The sequence below is a fragment of the Anoplolepis gracilipes genome, chromosome 11, assembly GCF_047496725.1.
Source record: "Anoplolepis gracilipes chromosome 11, ASM4749672v1, whole genome shotgun sequence".
Classification (NCBI taxonomy): Eukaryota; Metazoa; Arthropoda; class Insecta; order Hymenoptera; family Formicidae; genus Anoplolepis; species Anoplolepis gracilipes.
This window is the reverse complement of record NC_132980.1, coordinates 11914586-11941669: the sequence shown is the minus strand read 5'-3', so window position 1 is coordinate 11941669 and position 27084 is coordinate 11914586. Positions and strand designations below refer to the sequence as shown.

The 27084-nt window shown below is 31.3% G+C and overlaps 6 protein-coding genes across 12 annotated transcripts in view; 3 read left to right on the top strand and 3 right to left on the bottom strand.

Moving 5' to 3' along the window:
- Vari (MAGUK p55 subfamily member vari) overlaps positions 1 to 10758 on the top strand; it is a 68150-nt gene extending 57392 nt beyond the window's left edge. For 3 of the 5 annotated variants that reach the window (XM_072901685.1, XM_072901683.1, XM_072901684.1), the window contains exons 3-8: positions 6186 to 6485; positions 6932 to 7168; positions 7344 to 7818; positions 7923 to 8257; positions 8473 to 8547; positions 9361 to 10758. In XM_072901685.1, coding sequence (XP_072757786.1) covers positions 6186 to 6485; positions 6932 to 7168; positions 7344 to 7818; positions 7923 to 8257; positions 8473 to 8547; positions 9361 to 9537 — 1599 coding nt within the window. In that variant the 3' untranslated portion in view covers positions 9538 to 10758. Of the gene's footprint in view, positions 1 to 1289; positions 1311 to 2409; positions 2714 to 6185; positions 6486 to 6931; positions 7169 to 7343; positions 7819 to 7922; positions 8258 to 8472; positions 8548 to 9360 lie in introns of those variants that run through there. The other 2 variants (XM_072901688.1, XM_072901687.1) reach the window with 2 other exon arrangements.
- A 920-nt stretch (positions 10759 to 11678) lies between these two features.
- On the top strand, positions 11679 to 15544 carry LOC140670949 (endoplasmic reticulum-Golgi intermediate compartment protein 3). Its single transcript, XM_072901866.1, has 8 exons — positions 11679 to 12212; positions 12679 to 12837; positions 12909 to 13025; positions 13116 to 13156; positions 13238 to 13299; positions 13384 to 13607; positions 13682 to 13810; positions 15181 to 15544. Exons 1-8 carry the CDS (start codon positions 12128 to 12130, stop codon positions 15516 to 15518), a joined length of 1155 nt encoding a protein of 384 aa, XP_072757967.1. The 5' UTR covers positions 11679 to 12127; the 3' UTR covers positions 15519 to 15544.
- On the bottom strand, positions 13351 to 14707 carry LOC140670951 (reactive oxygen species modulator 1). 2 transcript variants are annotated; one of them, XM_072901869.1, is made up of 3 exons: positions 14492 to 14707; positions 14151 to 14289; positions 13351 to 14065 (listed from the first exon to the last, which is right to left on the bottom strand). In XM_072901869.1, exons 2-3 carry the CDS (start codon positions 14279 to 14281, stop codon positions 13957 to 13959), a joined length of 240 nt encoding a protein of 79 aa, XP_072757970.1. In that variant the 5' UTR covers positions 14282 to 14289; positions 14492 to 14707; the 3' UTR covers positions 13351 to 13956. The 2 variants fall into 2 exon arrangements, with proteins under 2 accessions (XP_072757970.1, XP_072757969.1); XM_072901868.1 differs by having other exon boundaries at positions 14526 to 14706.
- A 654-nt stretch (positions 15545 to 16198) lies between the features above and the next one.
- Mterf3 (mitochondrial transcription termination factor 3) lies at positions 16199 to 17974 on the bottom strand. Of its 2 annotated transcripts, XM_072901865.1 has the most exons (3): positions 17836 to 17974; positions 16594 to 17743; positions 16199 to 16516 (listed from the first exon to the last, which is right to left on the bottom strand). In XM_072901865.1, exons 2-3 carry the CDS (start codon positions 17510 to 17512, stop codon positions 16239 to 16241), a joined length of 1197 nt encoding a protein of 398 aa, XP_072757966.1. In that variant the 5' UTR covers positions 17513 to 17743; positions 17836 to 17974; the 3' UTR covers positions 16199 to 16238. The 2 variants fall into 2 exon arrangements, with proteins under 2 accessions (XP_072757966.1, XP_072757965.1); XM_072901864.1 differs by having other exon boundaries at positions 16594 to 17970.
- A 368-nt stretch (positions 17975 to 18342) lies between these two features.
- Positions 18343 to 23147, bottom strand: Tmem18 (transmembrane protein 18). The gene is made up of 5 exons (XM_072901867.1): positions 22779 to 23147; positions 19775 to 19892; positions 19644 to 19698; positions 19443 to 19536; positions 18343 to 19308 (listed from the first exon to the last, which is right to left on the bottom strand). The coding sequence occupies exons 1-5, from the start codon at positions 22845 to 22847 to the stop codon at positions 19174 to 19176; spliced, it is 471 nt and encodes a 156-aa protein (XP_072757968.1). The 5' UTR covers positions 22848 to 23147; the 3' UTR covers positions 18343 to 19173.
- A 775-nt stretch (positions 23148 to 23922) lies between these two features.
- On the top strand, positions 23923 to 26651 carry Prors-m (prolyl-tRNA synthetase 2-like protein, mitochondrial). Its single transcript, XM_072902140.1, has 6 exons — positions 23923 to 24165; positions 24483 to 24734; positions 25307 to 25568; positions 25682 to 25863; positions 25992 to 26204; positions 26283 to 26651. The coding sequence occupies exons 1-6, from the start codon at positions 24055 to 24057 to the stop codon at positions 26565 to 26567; spliced, it is 1305 nt and encodes a 434-aa protein (XP_072758241.1). The 5' UTR covers positions 23923 to 24054; the 3' UTR covers positions 26568 to 26651.
- The last annotated feature ends 433 nt before the right edge of the window (positions 26652 to 27084 follow it).

Below are 27084 nucleotides of genomic sequence, written 5' to 3'. Positions count from 1 at the left end.
TACTACAATATGATATTGAATAAATTTAGCGTGCAAAATGTAATTGATTGTTGAGAATTTAGAATTATTTATCTAAACTTGTGCAATGTTAAATTCTTTAAAATATTTTCCTGGATTGAATGAATGTTACATCGAGTAATTCCAAAGGTCGTTCACAAAGCGTTTGAAAATACATTCTGTCACTGTCGATTTGCTTGTACGTTGCCTAATTACGTGCATAGCTGGGCTGTATGTATGTATGTAGGAATTAGCTTACAAGAGTGAATAATATCATCTCATTGGAATCTGGTCGAGCGAGAACGATGTGTGACAGGATAGAAAGCAAACTCGGTTTGCAGTCACTCGGTATAAAAAAGAAAGAATTTGGAAATACCCGTGGGTTATTTTTCCTCGCTCCACGTGCCTTCACGTGCTTGCATCACACGCTTGAAACATCCGCGACACCCACGTTATTTCGGTCGCGACACACTCGTCTACCACGAGGAATACCGCGTCGATAAAAATATTACCGACGAGAAACGTCATTATATTTATATGAGATGCAATGTGATTTTTTTTCTCTACACCAATGTGATATACATGTATGAGTTTTATATTGTCTCTTTGTCAATACCCCCTCCCTCATCCTCTCTTCCTTTCTCTCTCTTGCTAACAAGATTTTATATAAAAAATACTCTTCATTTTCTCCACCGATTGCGCAATCGCATGCATGTGCATTTTCTTCTGTCCAAGTCTACGTTCCGAGAAGTTACCTGACACGCAGGTAAAACATGTTACTCTAGGTAGAGAGCGTCTGGCACCAAGAAATTATTAAAGAGTCAGCTCACGTTTTTCGTTTTTAATGCCCGATTGAACCAGCGATAGAAACTGCTGACGAACACGATAGAATGTCCACATTTTCCTTGAAAAACCACGTTGGGAAAAATCTTTAGATGGCGAAAAAAAATGTATAATACTCTAGATCTGGATAATTGATTATTTAATAACCAAGAAGAAAAAAAAATTAACGGGATAATATGAGCCAAACGTAAATTCTTGAACGCAATAAATATGAATAAATTTTTCAAATTATTTATTTGAAAAATTTTTATTTATTGCGTTCAAGACTCTAGCTTATTTTGTAATACTCTGAGCCTTATTTATTTTGATCGTTGACAAAAAGATATAATAAAAAAGATGAAATGACGAGGAAGAAACAAATTAAAAATATTTGTCAAAACACACAGTTACGTCTAACTGTGTCAGAAATTATTCTACCGTCTCTCTTACACGCATGAAGGAATATTATAATTTACAAATCAAATTAAGAGGTAAGAATTAGCGCGAGATAAAGAATTAAGATTTATGGTGATCTCTGTCAATTGACAAATTATAAAACTTGTAAAATTTGCCCTCTTTCTCTTAATGTCGAATAATTGACTAATCCTCTTTAGAAACCTCTTAGAAATCTTTTAATTGGACGGGTCATAGGTGCCTCGGTAGAGTCATCGTTTGCTCGCAGAAATTAATGCGTGTCACAGTAGTACACGGAGCTTACATGCGTGTTTTTGTAAGCTGTAGTGTGCGAACAAGACGATATCATTCTGTCAGTCGAGGAGTCGACTTTGTGATCGTACAAGAAGGAGTGGGAGAGACGTACAACGTGTATGTTAACTCATATGTATGTATGTGGGTGACAGGATTGTAAGCGTGACTATAATGATTGTACCGGAAATGGAACAGTGTATTGAATTCTCTCGTCTCGAGATTGCAGCTATTTTTTTAAACATAGGATTACACTTTTAAAAAACTCTTGAAGATGTCAAAATCAAATATCTAACTCAAATCAATAACGTTCTAAATTTAAAGCGGTAAATGTGCGAATATTTTATACGTATTTTGTATGTTTCTTGATGAAAATGAAGAAGGAAAGAAAGAGAGGAAAATTAATTAATTTTACGATGCATTTTCAAATGTTTAGAAAATTTCTCGCATCGTTCGTATTAAAAAATTTGGGCCGCGCATTGCTTTGAAAGCTACGGAGATAGCAACGGAAAGATTATAATACTAGACATGTGTGTATGTGAATTGACAGATGAACCTATTCATGATTGCATCTACTACTCCTCTTTAATCAATTTTACATAGACTTATTTTTAAAGATATATTTAATTTTAAATATAATGCAAAATCAAAGGATTGAGGACAAGTGATGATATTTCCTGAAATGCTACCCGACTGAAAATCAACTCAAGATGGACCAAAGAATGTGCAGTTGTAAGGAATTAATCGAGAGTTTTATTCAGACAATAACCTTGGAATAGTGGCCTCTGGACAAGCAGCTACGTTCCTGGAGTGAGTGTTGCATGCCAGGAGAGGAAGGACCCCCACCTGTTCTGCAGAACAGAACGACAGCAGGCGAGAGGCGACTCGCCTGAACGGGCTGCTTACGGAGGGAGGTAGCCGACGTCCGACGTCAGTATAGGCGCGGCAGTTTTCTGACGCTGCTTACCTAAGCAAGAAGTGTCGCCCGCGACATACTGAACCCGAATATTTTTCCCGTCAGCATATGCGTAGTATATGCCGTTCTTGCCGCCTGGTAGATAAATTTAATTTCTCTTCGTGGCTGACTCTCGCCGATCGATACCATCGCGAGGACATCGACACGACCACGCTGTCTCTGTAGTCTTTGCCAGTCTACTCGGACCACCGCGTCACACGAGTCTTTCTTCAGGTGAGCGTCGTTTCTCAGGAATGCAGATATCTATGAAGGAAAGATATATATCCAAAGGACAAAATGTCATCCTCTCTTCGGCTTTATCAATCTTTTTTTTAACCACAACAAAATTATTTACTAAAAAAAAGTGCGAGAAACACGTTAAAGCGTCGTTAGTGATTTAGATTAGTATTTATATCGATAACTAAAGATTATTCAGATGTGCATTAATTTGACGATACAGTGAAAATTGCTAGGATTGCTATATAACTCTCAACCGTGCCCAAACCCAGAATAAACGATAAAAAGAGGTCAAGAACGCACAATCTCTTTTTAATAGTAAAGCAAGCGACGAATCTACTCGTTTAATGATATTCAGAGAAAAAAAATCGAGATAATATTTTTAGCGTTAAATATGGCGTGGTTATTATTATTCTCGGCAGAGATGTGGCTTCTGGTTCATTATCAGAAATCGCTACAAATCAAATTTTCCGTTCCTTCAAAGAAACACGAACATCTCAAAGGATACGCGATCTCTGCGGCAAAGTGGATAAATAAATGCTCCAACTCTTTATAGTCCATAAAGAATCAGTTGTGTAGCTATAGTAAGTGCGCTTCTGGCATAGCTTCCGATAAATCTCGTATTTTAATGGGATTGAAAATCAATACGAGTTCTATATCGAGTTCTACGTCGAGAGAAAAAAAATTATTACATCCATTTGATAATGTAACGAAATACGCTTTGATAAATCTCGCGTTATAAACGCGTTGATTTTTTTTAACCAATTGTTTGACGTTTAAAGCACATGTGCGCGTTGAACAAACAAATCGAAAGCTTTAACGTTCTTGGAAAAATTTCCAAGAAATACTTGCGATTATTTGCGGCCGAAAGGTAATTGAAAAATCATCCACATCGTTCCTTTCATAACACACGTCGAGTACGTGATAAAACGTTCAATACTGGTGATTGATAAAGCCAATGTAATGACCTTTAATGAGCTTTTTCGATTCTCAAAAAGAAATAATTCGACGGTGAATCATACTCTGTATTTATTCGACTACACTGCATATGGTGCACGTACTATTTAGGACGATAGAAAATAGAGATTTGCGAATTTACATTAACTGAATTTTTTTTTTTTTTTTTATCTTTATGGATATTTCACACTTGTTGGATTATTCTGTAATTAAAAAAGCGATCGTACGCAACAATAGATTATATTTATTAAGAAAGTTTCAATATCATTTGGATATTCATAATTCTTAAACATGTCGAACGATCTGTGATTGGCCTACTTTTTTAATTACTCATTCATTGTAAACTCTACATCATTCCAAGCAAGCATATAATGGATTAAATGACTTAGGTGTCAATTGGATCAACTCTAACCCAATTAAATGCTGTCAGCATCGTCACCATTACATATTTACTCTGATTTTAATATTAATAATGTATTAATGGCCAGATTTCTTCTCAATTACGATCAATACGAATATTACGAATATATCTCAACAGTGTGCACGTGTATGTATATGTATTTACATAATTCTTATAACTTATTGTCAGTTACTTAAAAAATATTTATTTTTTCAAAGTTAATTTTTAAGTTTCTTTATTTTGCACAACTCACGGAAATACATTATATAACTCTATTATATATATATATATATATATATATATATATATATATATATATATATATATATACAAAAAAGTAAATATCTTATAAATTAAAATTATTTTGTAAAATTACTCTAATGTACAGATCTTTTAGATTCATGTGATATAAATGTGTAAGAAAGTAGGTCACAGATATCGGAATTAAGTCGATTTAACAAATATTGTTATAAGGATACATAGGTAAAAGAAATTTGTTGATTCAACACCATGTAGTTTCTCCACTTGTTTCTCTTCCTTTGAGGAAAGAGTGAGAGAAAAAGAAAGAGCGAGAAAGGCAAAGAGAAGAGAGAGAGAGAGAGAGAGAGAGAGAGAGAGAGAGAGAGAGAGAGAGAACACCAAGACTTTGCATGCTATTTCATGGTACATTTAACCAAATTTTACAGAAAATAGGTTTTTGTAAAATTAAATTAAATTTAATGTTGCAGAAACCCATTTTCTTCCCTGATTTTTATAATTAGAAAGAACAATGATTTATGCGGTTATTAATAAATAAATATAGTAATAGAAAAAATATTACATACTTTTAATAATCAATATTGGAAATCAATACATTATATTGATCTTTTATCTGTGTGTATTTTGATATAAAATAAGAAAAAATACACAAAATCGATAGATGGGTAATGTAAAATAATATAAATATTAATCAAAATAATAAACGAAATGATTTTTATTAAGAGACCAAGATTTGAATCTGCAAGACCACACAGAGCTTCTTTATCCATCATATATTTCCATTATTGAAAAAATTTTAAAAACGAAGGGTTTTTAGTTATTATGTTTACTTTTATTTGATTTGTTTTGCCTCGTTGATCTCGTCTGTACCTATTTTATTATTTCGATCTCGTGGCAATCTAAGTTATAATATATCGTACAACAGGACGGATCTACGAGTCCGTTAAACGTTTGCGATTACATTTGTGTCGAATCCTCGATTGATGAGTCAGTTAATTAAATTCTATCGGTTTCTATTACAAAAACAAATGACTATAAAAATAAAAAAAAAATCCTTCTAGACGGCTTCACATTGTGACTTATTTTTTCGCAAGTTTTTGTCACAACTTTGTTGATGGATATTTGAACGTCAAACCGATGTGAATTGTCAGTTGAGTGATTCTACATTAATAATAAATAACCAACATCGCATTTTAGATGACATCAAGTTTTTCTAATTTTTTATTTTCTTATTTAACTTTGTTACTCGTATCACGTATCATTATTAATTTATCACTATATAATTTTGGCACTGAAAAGATTCAAGGACTGAAACGTTTGCGCTTTAATTTAAATGTTTCATTATATTATATGCATTTTTCTTGTATTTTTATGTTTGGATTTATTTTTTTGTAACCTGCGTTTTTTGTCTCCTATTTGTGTTTGCGATTATTTTATCATTTTATTTTTATCTATGACTATAATTTTCTTTGCATTTTTATATTTTGGATTTATGTAATTTTGATATTTTCTAATTTTATAATATTTCGACGCATTAACTTTCGCATTTGTTTTTAGTTTTTAAATTTGATTATATTTATTTATTTATTTGTACTTTAATGATTGCTCCTTTAAAGTTTTGGATATCTTAGTTTATTATGTTTGGAACCTTCTATTTATATATTTACAAAATAATAAATATATGTAGAGGAAAATATAATATGTGAAAAATAAAACGGTTTTAATAGGTAAAAATTGAAGATGCACATCTAGGAGAAAGAATTGTAAAAGAAATATATAATGAATCTTAAGATTCATATGAAAAAAGGCAGTTGTTTAATAGGAATTTTAATTTGAAATCTTTGTATGACCTAGGTTCAGGAGCGTTTAGAGGACCCACCGGTGTTCGTGAAACCGGTATGTTCGTCCGTTTGTGACATCGTTGACGAAGTGTGTTACACCTTTCGAGCCTCCAGGAATTTATATGCTAAAGAACTGGTGAATCTTCTCAACAATTCGCATCTAAGAGCGCTCTTGGAGACACACGACGCAATTGTGGAACGCAAGGAAACCGCTTCTAAAGCGATTTCTCCCTTAGTAACAATGCCGACAAACAAGAAGGAAGCAATGCCTATCAGAGTAGTCGGTCTTAGAAGACAACCAGACGAGCCCCTGGTAAGCCTACCTTATACAGAAAATCTTGCGAATTTTACAAAAGGCAATTACAAATTCTTTTTATCGTTTACTATTTGAGAATAAATTTATTTTAATATATTTATCCACTCAAAGAGATTTTTTTTTTTTATCTTTTTCATAAGTAGTCTAATTATAAATACTTGAGGAAAGAAATATTAGAATACCGTGTTACTAAACTAGAATACATCTTATAATATTGGAAAGTTTATCGTGAAAATCTTCGTTGTCGAACTAACAGTCAGATTCGTTTGAACAAAAAGGCGGACCATTTATTAGTTCATAAATATAATAAATAAGTACGAATGTTTATTTCTCTGGAGTACGATCACCATCAGTGTTTCGACAATTTTCTAGGATACTTTACTTTATTGAATTGAATGAATGAAAGCGAGATATTTATTATATGTATATACGTATTTTTCTAGGGTCTGACAGTGCAGGTCGATGAATCTGGGAATATGATTATTGCCAGAATTCTCGGTGGAGGAACGGCGGCTCGTCAAGAGCTTCTGAGGATAGGTGAAGTAATACTCGAGGTAAACGGTAAAACAGTTCGAAATCCGGAAGAGCTGCAGCAAGCAATCCAGGAAGCCAAAGAAAATTTATCTCTAAAATTGGCCCCAGGTATCGCTACTGACACGAACCGACCTCTCAAGTCTACGGTAAGAGCAACAAGTTATTTTTTTCATCCCGATGCTTTCGATAATTGCTACGTGCTTGTTCTTTTTCATGGTGCTCGCTCACGTGTAGAGGATACAATGTCGAGTCATAATGACAGAAGAATGAAAATTATAACTTATTAATCTGCAATCAATTTTGTTTGATTTATCGTTACAGTGTTACATGAGAGCCCTTTTCGATTACGATCCATCGGAGGACACGCTTCTACCGTGCAGGGAAATTGGCTTACCTTTCCAAAAAGGCGACATCCTCCAAATTGTCGATCAAGCTGATCCAAACTGGTGGCAGGCGCGAAGAGTGGAGGGTGAAAGTCTCGGATCGCCTGGATTGATACCCTCGCTAGAATTGGAAGAGCGCAGAAAAGCTTTCGTGCCGCCCGAGGCCGACTTTGTTCACAAAATCAGCATTTGCGGCACCAGGATATCTAAGAAGAAAAAAAGGAAGATGTACCAATCTAAGTCGAACGGTGAATTCGATGCTGCCGAGCTGCTTCTGTATGAAGAAGTTGCTCGAATGCCGCCGTTCCGACGCAAGACCTTAGCCCTGGTTGGGCCACGCGGCGTAGGTAGGCGGACTCTGAAAAACAGGTTGATCAACAGCGATCCCGAGAAATTTGGCACTATCGTACCCTGTAAGAAACATACAATTAATTTATGCGTTGTATTTGTAATAATGCGGCTTTAAAGGTGGATTAATTATTAATTATTATATTCGACAAACAATCTCTCTTTTAAGACACATCGAGACCACCTAGAGTTCTCGAGGAGGACGGTAAGAGCTACTGGTTCACTAATCGAGAGGCGATGGAGACTGACATCAGGGAGCACAGATTTTTGGAGCATGGCGAACACGGTGGACATTTGTACGGTACAAAATTGGATTCTGTGCGGGAATTGATAAGAGCCGGCAAGATGTGCGTATTGGATTGCAGTCCGGCCGCGCTCAAGATCCTCCATAACAGTACCGAGTTCATGCCTTATGTTATATTTATCGCGGCACCCGGAATGGAGCAACTGAAGTCTTTATATGATCTCGGTAGATCGACCGGTGCTAGCAGTCGGAATCTAACGGTATATTTCAGAATTTGCTTACATTCTGTACAAATTGTCTTCCCTGCGTCTGTTAAATTCTTCTATGCTCGTCTTAGAGCTCCTGTCGATTTTTATTATGCGACGTTGGCAATTTATATACGAAAAACTCATTTATTTGTATTTAGTTTTATTTTTTTACTCTATCAGTTTAGTTAATGAATTTTGTTGTAAAAATTCAATGTTGGCTTCGCTAGTTCGACCGCCAGAGTTCCATCAGATACAGTTCGAGAAGAGCCAGGACACTTGAATCCCTCGCATCTTTATACGAGGTTTGTATTGCATGACATACACATTTATATATATATTATTATATTATTTAATTTTATACTCGATCCTCATTTGCAATTTTAATTTTTCCCCACGTAGAGCATGTATTTATAATATCCTTATTTGGAATGTTGTAAAATTACTTCATAATCAGTATGTATATAGCTACGAGATTGACCATTTTGATAATCTTGTAAATATTATATTTAAATATATATATATTTAATATATTACATTTTTCTATGTTCTAATTCATAGAACAAAAAACCTATATTATAGAAATCAATATTTCGTTCACAAAAATGTCACATTCTTTTAACATGACAATCAATTTCGCACCATTACTGTAATTAAATACTTTTTCAAACTTTGATTATTGCAATTAAAAAGAAATAAGCTATATTTGTAACTTTGTCAAAATTGTATTTGTCGCTGTATATAACGCTGTCTTTATTATAAAGTAACTACACAGTGATATATATATATATATATATATATATATATATATATATATATATATATATATATATTTATATATTTAAAAGAAAATTTATTTGAAAAAATATGCAAACGAAGATTTGAAATACACCCTAAACATTAGATATTTTATGATTTGGAAACACATTGGGTATATTCTCTAAACACTGGATATATTTACCCAGTTTGTGTCCGTGTGTTTCCTGAAAATAATACTTTTACTTTCAGATATAATCTTGCGTAATATACTGTATCGTGTGAAACATCATTTTTCTTAAAAGAATAATATTCTATCTAATAAGGTAAATAAGTTAAACAATTAATTAATCTGTTAATAGGAGGATGATTTGAGAGCCACGTTGGAGGAATCTGCAGCCTTGCAGAGAGCCTATGAGAAATACATCGATCAGGTGATTGTGAACGAGGATTTTGACAATACATTCAGGCAGGTGGTTGCAGCTTTGGATGCCTTAGCTACGGAGCATCAATGGGTGCCAGTCAATTGGATTTACTAATCGGTTCTCAACTGCAGCATTTGATGTAACAGAAGAATGGGGAATTAAAAGAGCTGTGCCAGTTTTACGCGCGAATAAACGAAGAATTTATTACTGCTGATGTCACATTTGAAAACTGCAAGATTATACTACGAATAATATATATTACTCTCTTATATTCAGAGTAAAACTCCGTTTATCGCGCAACTAAAAAAAAAAAAAACCAAAACAAAAAAGGCACATATAATCAGAGTACAAAGAACATTGTTTCACTTCGTGCTGCATAAAAGCGATGTTGATATCGATCATTCAATCAAGAGAATCTCATTACCGTTTATAATTAAATACAACGTGTAGTAGTTACTTTTTATAAATTAGTGTTAGCTTTTTATAAATTTACTAAAACATGGCCCGTTCTATACATGGAATCTAATTTCATGAATTTATTGAATTTTCACACACACACACACACACATACACACATATATATATTACATGTTAAATTATAATAGAAGAGCTGACAACTAAATTTTCTTCAATTTAATCGTTCAGTATATTCGTTTTTGATAAATAGAGCAATGAAAATACGAGATCCTATTTATATCTAAGAATATCATACTTTTTTATAATGGAGAGAGAAAAAATTATATAGCGCTGCACTTTTTACTGCCAATTTTTACAACGATTATATTAATAACGGGTCGATTGATGTAAAAGTATTAGACTGCCGTCCAATTAATTTTAGTGTATTTTTAATTTAATTAACGAAACACATGTATATGATTGTTTACATGTTCAAATCTGTTATTTGTACGTATATTTTTCGTGTCTTGTTTGCTTCTATTTGATTCTGTTTCATTTTGCTGCTCGTGCACGCTAATAATAAGTATATTCCTGGCATAGAGTGCCTTAATAATACAAGTCTATAATTGTGTTAATGCGCGAAGACCTACTATGTCGAGACAGACTTGTCTTTACATTCACATTCAGAGTTTTACAGACAGATCTAATAATAAGTTTTTTGTAGTGTCGGACGGACAGTCACGTGTGTGCATATACACATTTGATTTTTTTCAACGTCACTGATATACTTTTCAAAATGCATCCACTTACAGATTAAAATCTGAATAACTTTATATTGATATGCAACAAATATAAACTAAGTATCTACAGTCAAGATTCTTGTTCTGTCTCGAAAAGAGCAACGTAATGCACGATGTGGAATAAAGTTTATTGAAAATATTTGTTATGAATTATAAATATAACAAATGGAATTGTTATTTCAATATTCCTATTTCTGATTTTTCTTTCAACAATCTTAAAAAGAATACTATTAAATCAAATTATCAAATACATAGTGATCAAGTACATTTTTATTTTTATTGTAGATTTAAAAATAAATATATACATGTAATTAGAAAATATGCACAATATCATATGCGTGTGTATTATGTACTTTTGCTCTTTGATACGCATATAAATAATGTTACAAGATTTATTTCAAGGTTGTGAATATATAGATAGATTTCAAAAATATGTTTACGTGAAATGTTTCATATTGCATTTCACATACTGTTTATAAAGATACTATAGTGTTACATACCTAAAAGCAATATTATTTTTAAAAAATAAGAATTTAAAATATTAGATATTTACGCACTATATATGTATATATGCATGTTTCCTTAAAATAATTTTCTACTAAGCATTTCACGTTTTATTTAAAAATTAAAATTGTATTTAATTCACACATAAACTCCATTAAAAATTTAAAGTAATTTTGGCGATTCGAATCTTAGCAAAGATTCAAACCATTTTTAGCGAAGATTCGAACCCTATTTAGTCGAGACTCAAACCTCACTTAGCGGATACTTTTCTCTTTTCAATATGGAAAGAAAGAGATAACCTCTGAACTAGTGCAGTCAGTTTAGCAATGAAGGTGCCTTTTCATGTTGACGCTCGACGCTCATTTTTGGTGTCAAAACAGATCATGTGATCAAAATTGACGAATTGGTATTTTTATTTTTGGTCACGTGATGTCTTTTGACGCTGAAAATGAGCGTCGAGCGTCAGCATGAAAAGGCACCTTAAAGAACAAACCTATATGTACTAGATACAAAATACAAATACTGAATCACTGGAATCTGAATATTATGAGAAATGTTACATGTCACAATTATATGATGAGTTTACAGTATTTCTTACACGTATATAAGTTAAAATAAAAATAGAAATCTGGTTGCGGTCTTTTTGTGCCCGTTAAAATCTTCGAAATTTTAAAATTCTACGTGTGAAAAATTCGTAATGTCCAATTAATATTGCAATAATAAGTTGTTCACTAAAATAAAAAAAAAAAAAAATTATACTAAATTTCAAAAATATAGCAAATAAAAGAATCGAAAGTAGAAGAGATAAACTTGGCATGGCATGAATATGATATAAGCGTAACATAACCTAATTTTAAACAGCTTTACGTGGTTGACCGTGAGCCAGTCAATTATCTGCCACGTTTCAAGGTGGTGGTTTTGTCACGTAGAGATATTGTGCTTCCTGCATATATTATATATAATATTACATCGCGCGCGAATCGCTTCTTCCGTCACTGAGAAAAATGCAAATATTACGACAACTAGACGTGCATCCGAAAGTGCGCGAAGAGGCGGATATTCTTGTGAGAACTTTTAGCGGTGCTATCGGTAAATAAGTACAAAGAATCATTATTGTTTCACACGTTATTTAATGATTCTCATCGATAATGCCTGTCTGTTCTTCACGAAAACAAATCTCGAAAATTCCTACGAAGACTAGAGACGAGGATGTGCATTATTATTATTATTATTTTCCTTTATCGTATGCCTAATAATATTCGTTACAGTGCAAAGTGACGTCGACGATTATAACCTCCAATTTTTTTAATTAACAATCCATAAAGTGTTTTTTTTTTTTTTTTTTTTAGTGCTTGCACAAATATTTGCTACTGAATCAATTTGTATCATTCTGTGTGTTTTTTTGACGAAATTTAACAAAAAAACAATTACATTTGGCTTATAGTAAATAAAGTGCAGTTTGTGACATACCGATACATTTGTTACAACTGATAAAAAGACATTGACTTTACACACATTTGCATCATGTAAATGACAAAAAATAATGTTTTTTCAGTTACAATCATTAGTACAATCATCATGGGTATACTGTTTATGTCAGAGATAAATTATTATCTTACACCAAGTATGAACGAGGAATTATTTGTAGATACATCCAGAGGTTCTAAATTAAGAATCAATTTGGATATAATAGTTCCTGTCATATCCTGTGATCGTAAGTAGAAATAACATCAAAATTTATAAAAAGAAGAAAGAATACAGTTCTTGTCTTATGTGGTATTTTAGTTTTGTCGATAGATGCTATGGATACAACTGGTGAGCAACATCTCCATATAGAACACAACATTTTTAAGAGACGGTTAGACTTGAACGGTAAACCTATAGAGGATCCACAAAGGACAAGTATGTAACGTTTTTCTCAAATGTATATGTATAAAATCAAAATGTGTAATATATATATAAAATAATATATTAAAAAATATTTCATTGCAGACATTACAGACACTAAAGCTGTCAATAAAACTACAGAGAAGGTAACAATGGATTTTTATAGGTATCTTCCGACTGAATGTCCATTTGCAAACTAGTTATTATTGGATGGGACATTTTTACAGGCGATGGAGAGTTCCACAGAAATTTGTGGAGACTGCTATGGAGCAGCCACAGAGACGCTGAGGTAAAAGAGAAAATGAAATTGTTTTTATACATATTAGAAATAATCTACCAATTGTATATTTATATAAACAAATTTTATTCACAGATGTTGTAATACTTGCGAAGAAGTACGAGAAGCCTATAGACTCAAAAAGTGGGCTCCGCCAGATCCAGCTAGTATTAAACAATGTCAAAATGACAGGTCTATGGAAAAAATCAAACATGCCTTCACCCAAGGCTGCCAAATCTACGGTTATATGGAAGTGAATAGAGTCGGTGGAAGTTTTCACATTGCGCCAGGCGAGAGCTTTTCCGTGAACCATGTTCATGGTAAGCTAATACGATTTAAATTTTTTTTACAACGCTCACTGTTACTCTCATAAACTTGTTTTTCAATGCTGCAGTACACGATGTTCAGCCTTATACTTCGACTCACTTCAATATGACGCATAAGATTAGACATTTAAGTTTTGGTTTCAACATCCCAGGAAAAACAAATCCTATGGACGATACAACTGTAATTGCCACTGAAGGTATGTTTTTACTCCTTAAACCTATTTTATTAAGAATTCAATGGTCTGCTCTTACAATACAGTTGTAATTGAAAACAAGCTCCAAAATGTTCCATATGTAGCTCTCTCTCCCTCTCTCTCTCTCTCTCTCTATCTATAAACATGCACTAACATCGTATTCCCGTTCCAATAGCCATAAAGGTGCCAAATGTACCGCCACCTTGAATCATCACTTTGCCAACACTGCCAAACAGTTCTTTTCCTCTCAATCCATATCTGATAAGAAAACATTACATAGATATATAATACTTATATTTGAGTCGTGTAATGTATATGTATAATTTTTTGTTCGATGTAATACCTAAGAGCGGAAAATCCCCCAAAGAGCATACCAGAGGCCATTCCTACACAAAATCCAATTGTAAAGCCTAATTTCATTCTGTCAAAACAAGAAGGTCCTTGTTGATAAGCTCCTCCAGGTACTACAGGCATTTTGCAATCTGCAAAACATGTTACGAGTTTCAATGTTCACAATTCTTTTTTAATTCATTGAAAACTATTTTGAATTTTAACTCGTAAGTCACAACACGTAATGGAAAACGTAATAAACTGAATTCATCTTTCTGCTTGAATAATTTTGTCAATTTCAATTTTTAAGTAACACAATTGCAAATATTGTGGAATTTATTGTTGCATACATACATTTGCAAAATGTTACGATTATGCACACACTTACTATAAAGCGTCCGCTATGTGAGCCTGTCGCGTTTATGATCAATTAAATATGTTTAGTTTTACTATCGAATTTAGGAACTTGATCACGATTCTGTAAAATTATCGAAGAATCTTAGCACATTGCACTCGTATCACAAATATCGGAAGGGCGCCATGATGAAATCGCGGCGCTACGTGATAAAAAGGACAGCTGCGCTGTCTGCTACCTACTTCCGTCATCTACTTGACGTCACTCATCGATTCGGCATAGCGGGATATTCAATTTCTGTATCACGAAATATAAAAACTTGAGAATTTTATTTCTTAAATATAGAATATAGAAATGTAAAATTTTTATTTTTAAATAATATAAAAATTCTAGAATTGTATTTTTTTTATAGAATATATATGAAAAAGTAAACTGAATATTTTTTTAACATGTAGGAATTAAAAATAATTTAATTTTATGAACATATTCAAAAAATGTTTAAATTTCTCTGTTAAACACAAAGAGATTAAGGATTTAATTTTATGAATTTAACGTCAGATTTTGCGTATTCTTTACCCAATTCATCTTGTCACGTGTCAGTAACAGTTATCTGCTGCTGACATATGAAAAGAAATATTAAACTAATCGATTTGAAACATTATTGTTGACACGATTTTTCTCCTTTCAGGTGCTATGATGTTTTATCATTATATAAAGATCGTCCCAACGACGTACGTTCGCACGGATGGCTCGACCCTTTTCACGAATCAATTTTCTGTAACTCGGCACGCGAAGCAAGTATCTCTGTTTACTGGTGAATCCGGAATGCCAGGTATATTCTTCAGTTACGAATTGAGCCCACTCATGGTAAAGTACACAGAGAAAGCAAAATCGTTTGGACACTTTGCGACGAACACTTGCGCCATTATTGGTGGTGTATTTACCGTAGCTGGACTAATTGATTCATTACTCTATCATTCGGTACGCGCAATACAGAAGAAGATAGAGTTAGGAAAGTATAATTGATAACTCAGGTTTGGTTACAGCAACATTAATTATTGTTAATCTTAATCTTATTCTCTCTTTTATTGATATAAATACATATTTAAAATTATATCAATTTCAAACAAGTTTATACATTTTAAAATAAATAGGATGAATTGTTGAGAATAGATTAAGATTAGCATTAATTGATGCGGCACAGCCTTAGAATAATTAATAAGTAAAATTACGGAAAGTATTCCTAAGACTCTTATACTACGCTCCAGTTTCCAGCTCCATTGAAAACCAAATTTTCTGATTTATTATTGCGCATTTAGCGTAGGTATCGATCTTCATTTCGCATTTATATTAAAAATTTCATAAATATTAAGTAAATAAAATTCAGAATCAAGCAGCAATACCTAACGTTACCTATGCAGTCTATCACTTTGTCACTTTTTTTTCTGTGACATAAAAAGAGAAAGTTAACGACATGTCTAACAATATGCGCTAAATATTTGCCTTTTTTACTTTTTATTTAAAAGACGAATATATTTTTATTTATAAGATGATGATTAATATTATGCTCATAACAAATGTTGATATAAAAAAAAAATATTTATATATGATATGTACAAAAGAAGACAAAATATATAAAAGAAAATCAATGTTATGAAAATAAAAGTGATGTATGGCCGGAATTAAATTGAGGGTGTAAATACACATTTATAAATCAACATTTATTAAGATCGCAATACTTAAAATTTAAAATGTTTTTAGAAATGCATTGTAAACGTCAACAGATATCTTTGCAATATTTAAACAAAACTCTATATCTGTACCGCTGACTAAGGCTCGTGGCGAAACATACATTGGTTTAGAAGGATCGTATTGTGCCCTTTTCAGCTCCACCAAGAATAAATGCCTCTGTTGGAGTCTACTTTTTCTACAAAGTAAAATTTGTGGCATTTTCACAAGCAAATCATGTTGCAATTGCATTTCATGATGAGCATACTTAAATACAGCAAACAATCTTTCACGATCTAAAAATACAATTAAGAAAATGGTTAGATAAATTTTACATTTTATGAATTCTGATTATATTAAATATACCACTTACTTTTCACCCATATCCTAGGCAGAGAAAGAAGCAATTGTTTCATCTGTTTCTGATTAAAATCCATATCTTCTTTAATAGTCAATGTATTTTCCATTAAGTGTATCATATTATACGTGATTACTTTAGGTGCCTTAATTGTCAAGATCCTTATTTCGTTACCACTAAGTTTGAAATTGCTTTGGAAATAGCCAAGTCTACCATCTATATCCTTTGTGTTAAACAGTAACCAATTAGGATTTTTGCAGATTATAGTTTTTATCATATCTATATTAAACTCATGAGCCCTCAAATATCTTATTCTTGTGTGAAGGTCATCCATGTCTTCCTTGAAGATGTTGGGATTCTTTGTAATAAAATCGCCCAAATAATTAGCAGGTACACCACAATCGTGTAGGAATCTTATGTATGGTTTCATATCTTGCTCAAAATTAAGATTAAGAATGTACTGCAACATTTCCTTTTTTGATTCAATTTTATATAGACTGACCCCGAGTTTCACCAGTTCTTGGATCGTACGAGATTTATTTGCATACTTTGCGAAGGTGAAAGTCGGAGTAAGATATGGACCAATATCTGATATATCTTCGGTGCACGTGTCCAGAGGATTCGGTAACGTTACATCAAGATCATCGAGAAAGTCTTCACTAGGCAAATTAGTAATAGGTTGTTGAATATAACAAAGTGAAGTTATGTTTACATTATCCTTTAGGTTATGCCTAGATTTGAAAGTACAATTTTCATTATCGGCTTTTATATGTTCCGATGGAGTATTCGAGTTGAAAATCTCGACATTGATTCCACTTTTATCACATTCCTTTGGCATACACTGCTCGTTACTTTTCAAAGTAAACCGTGCGATTAAATTTATCGTGACCGGTCGTGACTTTGACATAAGTGAATAGCATCGTTGAAATGGCATGTTCAATATTTATAATTACATTAAACAATTTAAATAAAAGATTACACTTATTTTTATACGTATAAACGTTCAAATATTCTTATTGTATAGATAACTATCATAGCTTCTTGAATCTACTTTTCCAAAATAAAAATACACTGACTTACATCCTTTGATTATAAAAGTATAGACGTATGGACTGCTAGTTGCTATGTTAGGTTGGTTGTCAAGAGCGCCATCAGTGACCACGAACTAAAAATTAGATACAGGTTGTACTTGTGATTTAAAAGAGATAATAGGTATGTATCCGACAAACGTTTTTTTCGTATTAATGCAATACCAACCTAAGATCAAATCTACATAGTCATAAGAAATTGACCAATCATATTTGACTATTCTGACGTTCAACTGTGATTGGTCTATTTATTACGACTTATTGTAGATCAAGCCTTAATATCAGAAATGTTTCTTGTCCTTGAGAAAAAAAAAAAAAAATTATTTTGTAACCGACGACATTAGTTTTCCCTTCACCAGTTTTATTTATTTGATAGAGAAACAAAAAATAACTATAACCATAACTATAACCATAAATTAAAATATTATACTAATATCAGTATAACAATAAAAAATAATCAGAATTAGAATTACAGGTATTAAGAAATACAGTTACTTTTCATTGATTCTGATATATCGATAGCAAATTAAAAATTACATTGTACTTTAATAAATTATTGATGTATGTATTGATTGCAGGAACATGCAAAGTTCACAAGTATATAATTCAAGATTTGATGAGTCAGCACGCGGCATCGCAGAAAAGAATAAAAATGCGATATAGCAAAAACGCGTGGTCATATGTAAACAAATATTTTATTATTCTAAAATGATGAATCGCGTATTAAATATAAAAGCGGCAAGTTAATGCATTTCAATTTACATCAATATACAAGTCTAGCAAATACGACATTCTTTGCACACTCTGTTTCTCTTTCAAAAGCACATTTCAAAAAGGCTATTTGCATATACCCATTCATACTCTCATACACGCACGCGTACGCATACATAGATTTTATTTTTATACTCTTAATTATGTGTTATCTCTTCAGAGCGTTATTATGGTAAAAGTATAATAATGTATCTGTACTGTTATGTAATAAGTACATTAATTACACATTAAGAACACTTTGATTCATGATCTGTATCTTAATATCAAAACAACGGAAATAAACTACCGGAATGTTTATTAAGATAACAGCAGGTTTTGCCAAAGTATTATGCATGCTTTCTTGTAGTTGTTGTTTTTTTACATACTGATTTTCTCTCCAGCTTCGTTTCCTGCATCAGATGGTTTGATTTTATAAAATTGTTTAATACGGCACGTTGATATATACGTTTTAACGGAAAGTTTGACTAGGCAACTCTGATGTGTATTATCATTCTGCGATTGCACAAATATATTTATATTTTTTCTTTTTCAAATTAATTAACGTTTCGCAATTGAGATCAGAGCGAATTGACAATGGCCAAGTAGACACAGCACTCTGTGAAATCTATCTAATTGTAAGTCGATGTAGATATATATAATCTGCATTTTGTCCTTAAATAAAATAAAATACATGCCCTGCACTTTCTCTTATTCCACCAAGTTTATGACGGTTATGACTAGTAGATGTCTGGTGTTTTCATTCGTGTTTCGGTCGCGTAGTCAGTTTGCCGTTTGCCGCTTCACCATCTGACTGACGATTTTTTGCCTGCTGTCGTAATTGGGCTCGTCTTAGGCTTGTCATTAATTGACTGGATTGATAAAGCCAACTGGCCTAAAAAAATCGTTTACAATAGTCAGACATGTAATTACAATACTTGTATATATTATATGTACACTAGTTAAATGTCAAAAATATATTGACAAAGTTTATCAGTCTCTAAGCTATTTAATACAGTATATACTTACCACCATAATCATACAATTAATTAAAATAGGTACGGAGAAGACGATAGATATAAATAAACCTTTGGAATCAAAGTATTGCTGTCTAGAAAATATCCTGTAAACATCGTTGAAGAAATTATTAAGTCAAAATCTTGGATAAATCTAAAATAATGAACTGTTTTATGTTACATGCAACAAGCTTCGACTGAAATTAATACATACATCCAATTTGTTGCTGCAACCTCATTAATACTTTCTGAGAAATAAACAAGGAGTACTGAAACAGAAAGAACTTTACGATAATGTTCTAGAAATAGATGGAATTGCAGTAATTATAGCAAATAAATTCTTACATAATACAAGAAATAAAATTATCTGAAAATTTGCATGATTCCTTGTCATTAATGCAGTCATTGTGACAACTATGTGAAAAGTAATCAACACAGCTAGCCATGGATCTCTCCAATCGATCTGCAACAATATATTTACAAAAACTGTTTATTTCAATCTTGCTCTGGAAAAAACAATGTGATATTAAAATTAATAATAATAGAAAAAAGACAACTATATTATTTTATTCCTTTAGAATATTTTTTGCAATTGCTTTCGACTAAAGAACAAAAGGAATATATATCTCACTATCTCCTCTAATCTATTTAATCACACAAGTGGATAATACTCATTGCAAAAAAATATATAAAGAAACTACCGAAAATAATATAAAATGTAAAATTCGAAAGCTCAATAAGAAAGGTATTCAGAAATATTTTCTGGAGAACATAAATTGACTGGAGGTAAGGGAGAACTATGTGGCATAAGACGTCCTTGAGAACGAAAGCGAACGTGACAAAAATAGAATTTAACATATATTTTATTATATGTATGTCGGTGGTTTCGATCAGCGCTTTCGGTAATTTCTTTATATTTTACATACAGAGTGTAACAAAGCGCCCGTATCAGGCTTTTTTTTTTAAACGATTTGTCGTTGGGGAAACATTTTTATGACGAAAGCCCCAGTGAAGAATTGAATGGTAACATTTGCGTTTTTCGGAAAAACCGGGAAATCGGAAAAATCGGGTATGAACTTCATTATTCAAATAGGAAGGAGGGTCGAGTGAGAAATCATAGGGCCTTTAAAAAGAAAAAAACTTTCGTAGTCAAAAATTTTTTAATCCAACTAATTAAAAAAAATGCAAATAATAAATTTTTATTTACAAATGCTCAAATTCCTTCCATTGACTTTCAAACAAAACATAAATATTGTAACTCGTATTACAATGTTTACTTTTCTTGCTCAAAGACAATGTAATTTAATCTTATTGTAAGTTTATGTTGTAAACATTACATTAAATTCCTCTTCATTTCAAAGTAAGATTTCGCATTGTGTGGAATAAAATTTGAAATTTTTTCTTAACGCAAGTGTTGATTTATTTTATATTTATTTTCAATATTTTCATTATGGTGTTCAGCAATGAGGAAGCATTTGATATGTTGATGGTGTTAGGGGATGTTCCACACAATGAAAAATCTGGTTGGACGGATTAAAAAATTTTTCCTATAAAAGTTGTTTCTTTTTAAAAGTTCTATCCAATGATACCTCACTCGAGCCCCCTTCCAATTTGAAATGCTCAAATTCATACCCATTTTTCCGATTTCCCAGTTTTTCCGGGAAACGCAAGTGTCACCATTCGATTCTTCACTGGGGTTTTTATCATAAAATTCTTTCCCCAACTCGCTACGACAAATCGTTTTGAAAAAAAAAAACGCCTGATACGGGCGCTCTGTTACACCCTATATATATAGGGTATTCGATAACAGGTGAGACAAAATTTAAGGAGTGATTCTACATGATAAAATAAGATAAAAATCAAGAATAACAAAATTGTTATGGAAGCTTCGTTTTTTAGTTATAAATATTTGAAAGTTTGTGTAAAAGGTATCTAAAACTCGGCAATTAGCTGCATACTTTTGCGTCACATAATATTTTGAGAGCGATTCAGTCGGTGTAGCTTACACACGTCAAAAATTTTGCGGATTACCATGCTTTGGGCACCTTTCACGCAAATTTTCAAATATTTATAACTAAAAAACGAAGCCTCTATCGCAATTTTGTTATCCTCGATTTTTGTCTTATTTCATCATGTAGAATCACCCCTTAAATTTGGTCCCCGTTGTCGAACACCTTGTATATATAGGTCAACACGGAGTCGGACAAAATTAGTATTTTATTTTTGTTTATGTTACATTTTAATCAGATCTCGTGATGCACGCGACGCCGGTGATAAGATAAGAGCGTAATAAGATTGTGAGCTACGATTGTCGTCAATTTAATTTGACATAACGTACATTCGTGAAACAACCAGCTGTCAAAATGGAAAGTGCAGGCTGCATCAATGCGATTGCCGGTTAGGAATTTGGAATTAAACGCGAGTATTGCACTATAGTGCAACGTTTTTGTAATATAGATAGAAACTCCGTCGTTCGTTTTAATTGCACTTTAATTTTTCTCTTTTTCCTTTTTCTAAAACTCAAAACTTGAATGTGTTTACCTCATTTTTAATTATAAAAAATTGCAATACCTCTTATCTGCTTTTTTAAAACACTATCTTCTTGCAATTTTTTCTTTTTCTCTAAAAAATTCCACTTGTATATTTTATTTTACATGAAAAAAAGCGTAATACAGCTATACAGTTAATAATAAGATATATATATATATAAACTTTAAACTATAATTCGCCGATTATAATAAGAAAAAAAATATGTAAGATATATATTTAAAAGAAAGACAATTGCATAAATATTTTAATAATTGCGTTATACGCTTGACGTTGAATATGATAAAACACTAACTGAAATTGTTGTTTCAGGAAAGTAAAATTGTATACTATATATAGAATAGTATTTGGCGCTAAGCTCTGGAAAACGATCGCGAAATAAAGATCAAAATTTATTTATTTAATACGAGAAATTGCTTCTCTTTTTTTTTTATGAAATCTTTAATTCTAGTACAAAACTTCATGTTCAGTTGACACGCGTTAATATCAATTGTCATCGTTGATTATTTATTGATATACGCTTATGCAAGTAGAAAGAAAAAGACATACATATTGCACGTACCGAAGCATATAAGTGTTTCTTCATTTGATGTTTTTTTTCGTATATTAAGATATTTCTTGTGCATACATATGTATATATATATATATATATATATACACGCATGTTGAAGGTTAATTATTAATCGGTAAAAAACAGAAAAATATGCAAATGTCATTGTGAAACGACATGTGGACGCTTGTTGAAACATCGTTACGATAAAATGGCATAATAATAGGAAAATATGACCGAGAAGAGACTCACACTCTGTAGGAAAGGCCAAATACCATCGATGCTGTCCGTGGCTATGAACATTGGCTCGTGTCTTGACATCGCGACTCTTGTAGCGATACACGAATTTGACAAGTATCACGGCGATGACGGCAAGAAGGCGCCAGTAAAACGAAAGAACAAGAAGGCGAGCGCATCCGCGACAAAATCCACACACCGACTACCAGTACGAATCACAACTGACTAATGGTACTAAATAGACTGATTGATAATTGATGCGATCGTCGTAAATGAAATCGAAATGTATTGTATGTATATATACACTTGTCAGTATACATACGATACGTACATACACACGCGGATCAACGCTTATGTTTGCTGCCTAGCGCAGTATGAAACTGATTCTACACTGGTCGTATCTCGTATCGTAGCGTTGCAAGCCGTAAGAAATGAACCAATCACAGGTAAACGTGAGAAGAATATGATTGGTTAATTTCTTACGACATAAGAACAGCTGATTGGAAGTTTATCGGACGTCGAACGTATTGATTGGCTATCGGATAGGGAATTCTTCGTGTTAGAATCTTTGACTATATGTAAGTATGGACTGCATATCCTAAAGCAAAATCAAGCGAATAGTGTTCCCATTTTGGTCACTCGCATTTTGCGCGCGAAATACAAATCATTATCAGCTACATTTTTTCAACTTCTTTTATATTATTTATTATTATGCTATTATTTTACAAATTCTTTTTATTCTTTTTCAAATTTTTTAATTCAAAGCTATATATACGTACACATTACATAATGTAAATAATAATTATATAAATTCTTCACTTATTATCATTAACGTTTATATTAATTATTAACTTTTGTAATATGATAGAAACGGCTATAACTATTATAGTAATTAATTGTAAAAGCTACATTAAACTTTAAAGTAATGTATATATTTATATATATTAAATTTTATATTAAATACCTGAAAAAGCTTATCGTCTTATCCTTTTCATGACTTTTATAACGAGTGCTATTAGTCACTGATGGCGCTCTTATTTGACAACCAATCTGAACATATCCGTGATGCTCTAGAAACTTTAGAAATTTTCTATTCGTAGCCAATCTTTACGTTCAACAAGCTTGTATAACAATTTTCCATCATCTATGACTGAAGAATTTTACATTTGCAAATTCGCCGGCAACGTGCGACATTCGCTACTCGTGTTTATCAATCGTTAATATTAAAAGAAGAATAAGATAGTTATCAATCAATGTTTATGTGTATAATATTGATAAATATTTTATAAAAATGGCAAGTAAAACAATGATTAATTTAACTAAAATGTCCAGAGTATTTCAACCTATGACGACTGGTTTATCGAATACTGGAGATAAAACAGAAATGTCTCAAAGTCATAAGGTATGTCCTCTTTTTCTTCTATTTTAAATATTAATTAAAAAAAGAAAGAAATCTTTTAAGAATTAATTTTTTAAACTTTTGAGCTTTTTTTTAATATAAAATATGCATATTACAAATATAATTTATCCTATTTACTCGATATAGTGGCAATCTGTTAAAAGTTACAAATAAAAACTGACAATTTTTTGGGACAAATTAAGTTCCAAATATTTCTTTTATTTTTAGTGTATTTTATTAAAACCAATTAAGTTTTTCTTGACTTGAAGCCTTCATTGCATTTTTAACTTTTTTTTTGAAAATAAAAATTGTAATTTCAGTTAATGATTAATTATGGAATTATTAAACCAGTTAGCATTGGAATGTATGCTCTGTTGCCATTGGGAATGCGGGTCTTGAATAAATTTATAAATCTTGTGGATAAAGAAATGACAAATCTCGGTGCAGAAAAGATATTGCTTCCAGCATTAACTTCTACCTCACTATGGAAAAAGACTAACAGATATGACTCTAACAAAGACGAATTATTTACACTTAAAGATAGGCATGAGAAAGAATATATATTAAGTCCAGTAAGTAAGAAATACATAATCTATATCATATTTTTGTTTAGTTAAAAATTGCTTGAAAAAACCTATATCGCATTACTATTATCACAAATATATTCATGTATTATCTATAATTGAATAAAATAAAATAGATTTTAATCTTAACATATGCAATTGTAGCTATTATGAAGATAAAAATAAAACTTCTATAAGAAACTGAGCAAATTGAATATAACAAGTTATTGTTTGATTAGTATGCAAAAGATATATCATTTTTCTATCTTAAATTCTATTTTAAATAAAGTTACCAGTTATAAGGTTTTTTAAAAGAAATTTAAAAACTTTTTTAAATAAAAGAATATAATTACAGTGATATCTAATTTAAAAAATTATAATAGTTATATTGCAAAATTATGTATAATTAGTTTTAGTAATTAATGCTAAATCTTTTTGCAGTAATGTAATATATTTATTACCTATGTAGCAGAGAGCTTATATCTAAATAATATATAGATTATTAGATATCAATTAAATAATATTTTTTATTCATATAAAATGTGTATTTTGAGTATCATTATAGTATTATGTTATTATAGACATATGAAGAAGCTATCTGTGACTTAATATCATCAGCAGGCTATTGTTCAACTAAATTATTACCCTTGAAGTTATATCAAATTTCTAGCAAATGGCGAGATGAAATGAAACCTCGACTTGGTTTTCTGCGAAGCAGAGAATTTATTATGAAGGACTTGTATACATTTGATACTAATTTAGATAATGCAAAATATACATATAATCTAGTCTGCGAGTCGTATAATAATATTTTTAACCAGATTGGTATAAAATATGAGAAAGGTGTGTAACTAATTTTTTCTATTTATATTATTTATTATATTTACATAATCTGCATATAAGATTAAAAAGACATGTGAAAAGTTGAAAAATTATTTAATGATAGTTATTAAAAGTCATAGGTGATGTGGGAACAATTGGGGGCCTAGTATCACATGAATATCATTATATATCTAATGTCGGCGAAGATGTCATACTTCAATGCCCCTCATGTCATTTTTCTATTAATCAAACTATTTTTAAGACGAAAAATTGTCCAAAGTGTAAAAATGAATTACAGCAACATACCGCTGCCGAGGTAATGTAGAAATTTCTTTAAGAATCTATATGTACTTCTCTGACTTGCTTAATTGATGTAAATAGAGAGCATAGATATAAATATGCAAATATTACAAAGAAACAAATATGCATAAATGATAATTGCAGGTAGGGCATACATTTTTATTAAATACAAAGTATTCACAACCGTTAAAAGCAATGTACATGGAGCAAAATGAATTAAAACCTATGGTAATGGGTTGTTTCGGTCTAGGATTAAGTCGTATTCTTATGTTAACTGTTGAAATCTTATCGACAATTGACGAGATAAGATGGCCAGTAAAATTAGCACCATATACAGTTTGCATTATACCACCAAAGGTAATAATGATAGATGCAGTGTTTTTTATCTCTCCATTAAAGATCATGCTTTATTGTATACCAAATTATCGTTCGCAGGCTGGTAGTAAAGAAGAAAGTGCATCTAATTATGTCGAGCGACTGTTTGAAATTCTCTGCAAACGCGATATCGATGCAATATTGGATGATCGTGCAAATCTTACGATTGGTAAACGATTTGTATTTGCGCGTGCATTAGGCTATCCTTACATAATTATTATTGGTAAAGCTTCAACTCAACCGATACCTTTATTTGAAGTTCACGATATAAATAATTCAGTTTATAATGAATTATCGTTAGAACAGATAAGTCATTATTTTGACGATATAAATTTAAAAAATTAGCGTCTAAAAAAAGAGAGGAAGATATATGTACATAGTATTATATAAAAAATAAAATACATGTGTCCGCATTGTATATTATCTAAACCTTTTATATATATTTAATACATATTCGTGTTTATACAAAGAATATATAATTGTATGTATATAGCTTTTTTATAAATAATAAATTGTAAATGTTACAATATTAATTTCTTATCATGTGTAATACATGTTTTAGCAAACATTCTAATATACTAAATTTTTAATAAACTAATTCTTAATAGGCCATGGGTTATTGAAAAAGAGAATATTTCATCAATATATTTAATTCTATAAATTTCATATATACATACTAATATGTAGATTGCTGATTTTATTTTGTAAACAATAATAATAGAAGCTAAATTATATTAATTTTTTATGCACAAATATTTCATAAAATTTCTTGATTTTAACATCAAATTCAATATATCAGTGAATATTAGGAACCTTAAGTAGTTTAGGACAGAAGTTGGTTCGTGGGATGTATGTTATAAGG

Coding starts and splice junctions, on each gene's coding strand:
- LOC140670949 (XM_072901866.1), top strand. CDS start 12,128: ATGCAAATATTACGACAACTAGACGTGCATCCGAAAGTGCGCGAAGAG. Junction 13,026..13,115: donor AGAGGATCCACAAAGGACAA/GTATGTAACGTT, acceptor ATTTCATTGCAG/ACATTACAGACACTAAAGCT. Junction 13,811..15,180: donor AACTGTAATTGCCACTGAAG/GTATGTTTTTAC, acceptor TTCTCCTTTCAG/GTGCTATGATGTTTTATCAT.
- LOC140670951 (XM_072901869.1), bottom strand. CDS start 14,281: ATGCCTGTAGTACCTGGAGGAGCTTATCAACAAGGACCTTCTTGTTTT. Junction 14,066..14,150: donor GGGGGATTTTCCGCTCTTAG/GTATTACATCGA, acceptor TTTTCTTATCAG/ATATGGATTGAGAGGAAAAG.
- Mterf3 (XM_072901865.1), bottom strand. CDS start 17,512: ATGCCATTTCAACGATGCTATTCACTTATGTCAAAGTCACGACCGGTC. Junction 16,517..16,593: donor GCCTAGGATATGGGTGAAAA/GTAAGTGGTATA, acceptor TTGTATTTTTAG/ATCGTGAAAGATTGTTTGCT.
- Prors-m (XM_072902140.1), top strand. CDS start 24,055: ATGGCAAGTAAAACAATGATTAATTTAACTAAAATGTCCAGAGTATTT. Junction 25,864..25,991: donor AGCAACATACCGCTGCCGAG/GTAATGTAGAAA, acceptor TGATAATTGCAG/GTAGGGCATACATTTTTATT. Junction 26,205..26,282: donor TTTGCATTATACCACCAAAG/GTAATAATGATA, acceptor TATCGTTCGCAG/GCTGGTAGTAAAGAAGAAAG.
- Tmem18 (XM_072901867.1), bottom strand. CDS start 22,847: ATGTCAAGACACGAGCCAATGTTCATAGCCACGGACAGCATCGATGGT. Junction 19,537..19,643: donor GTTGCAGCAACAAATTGGAT/GTATGTATTAAT, acceptor CGATGTTTACAG/GATATTTTCTAGACAGCAAT. Junction 19,309..19,442: donor TTAATTGTATGATTATGGTG/GTAAGTATATAC, acceptor CGATTTTTTTAG/GCCAGTTGGCTTTATCAATC.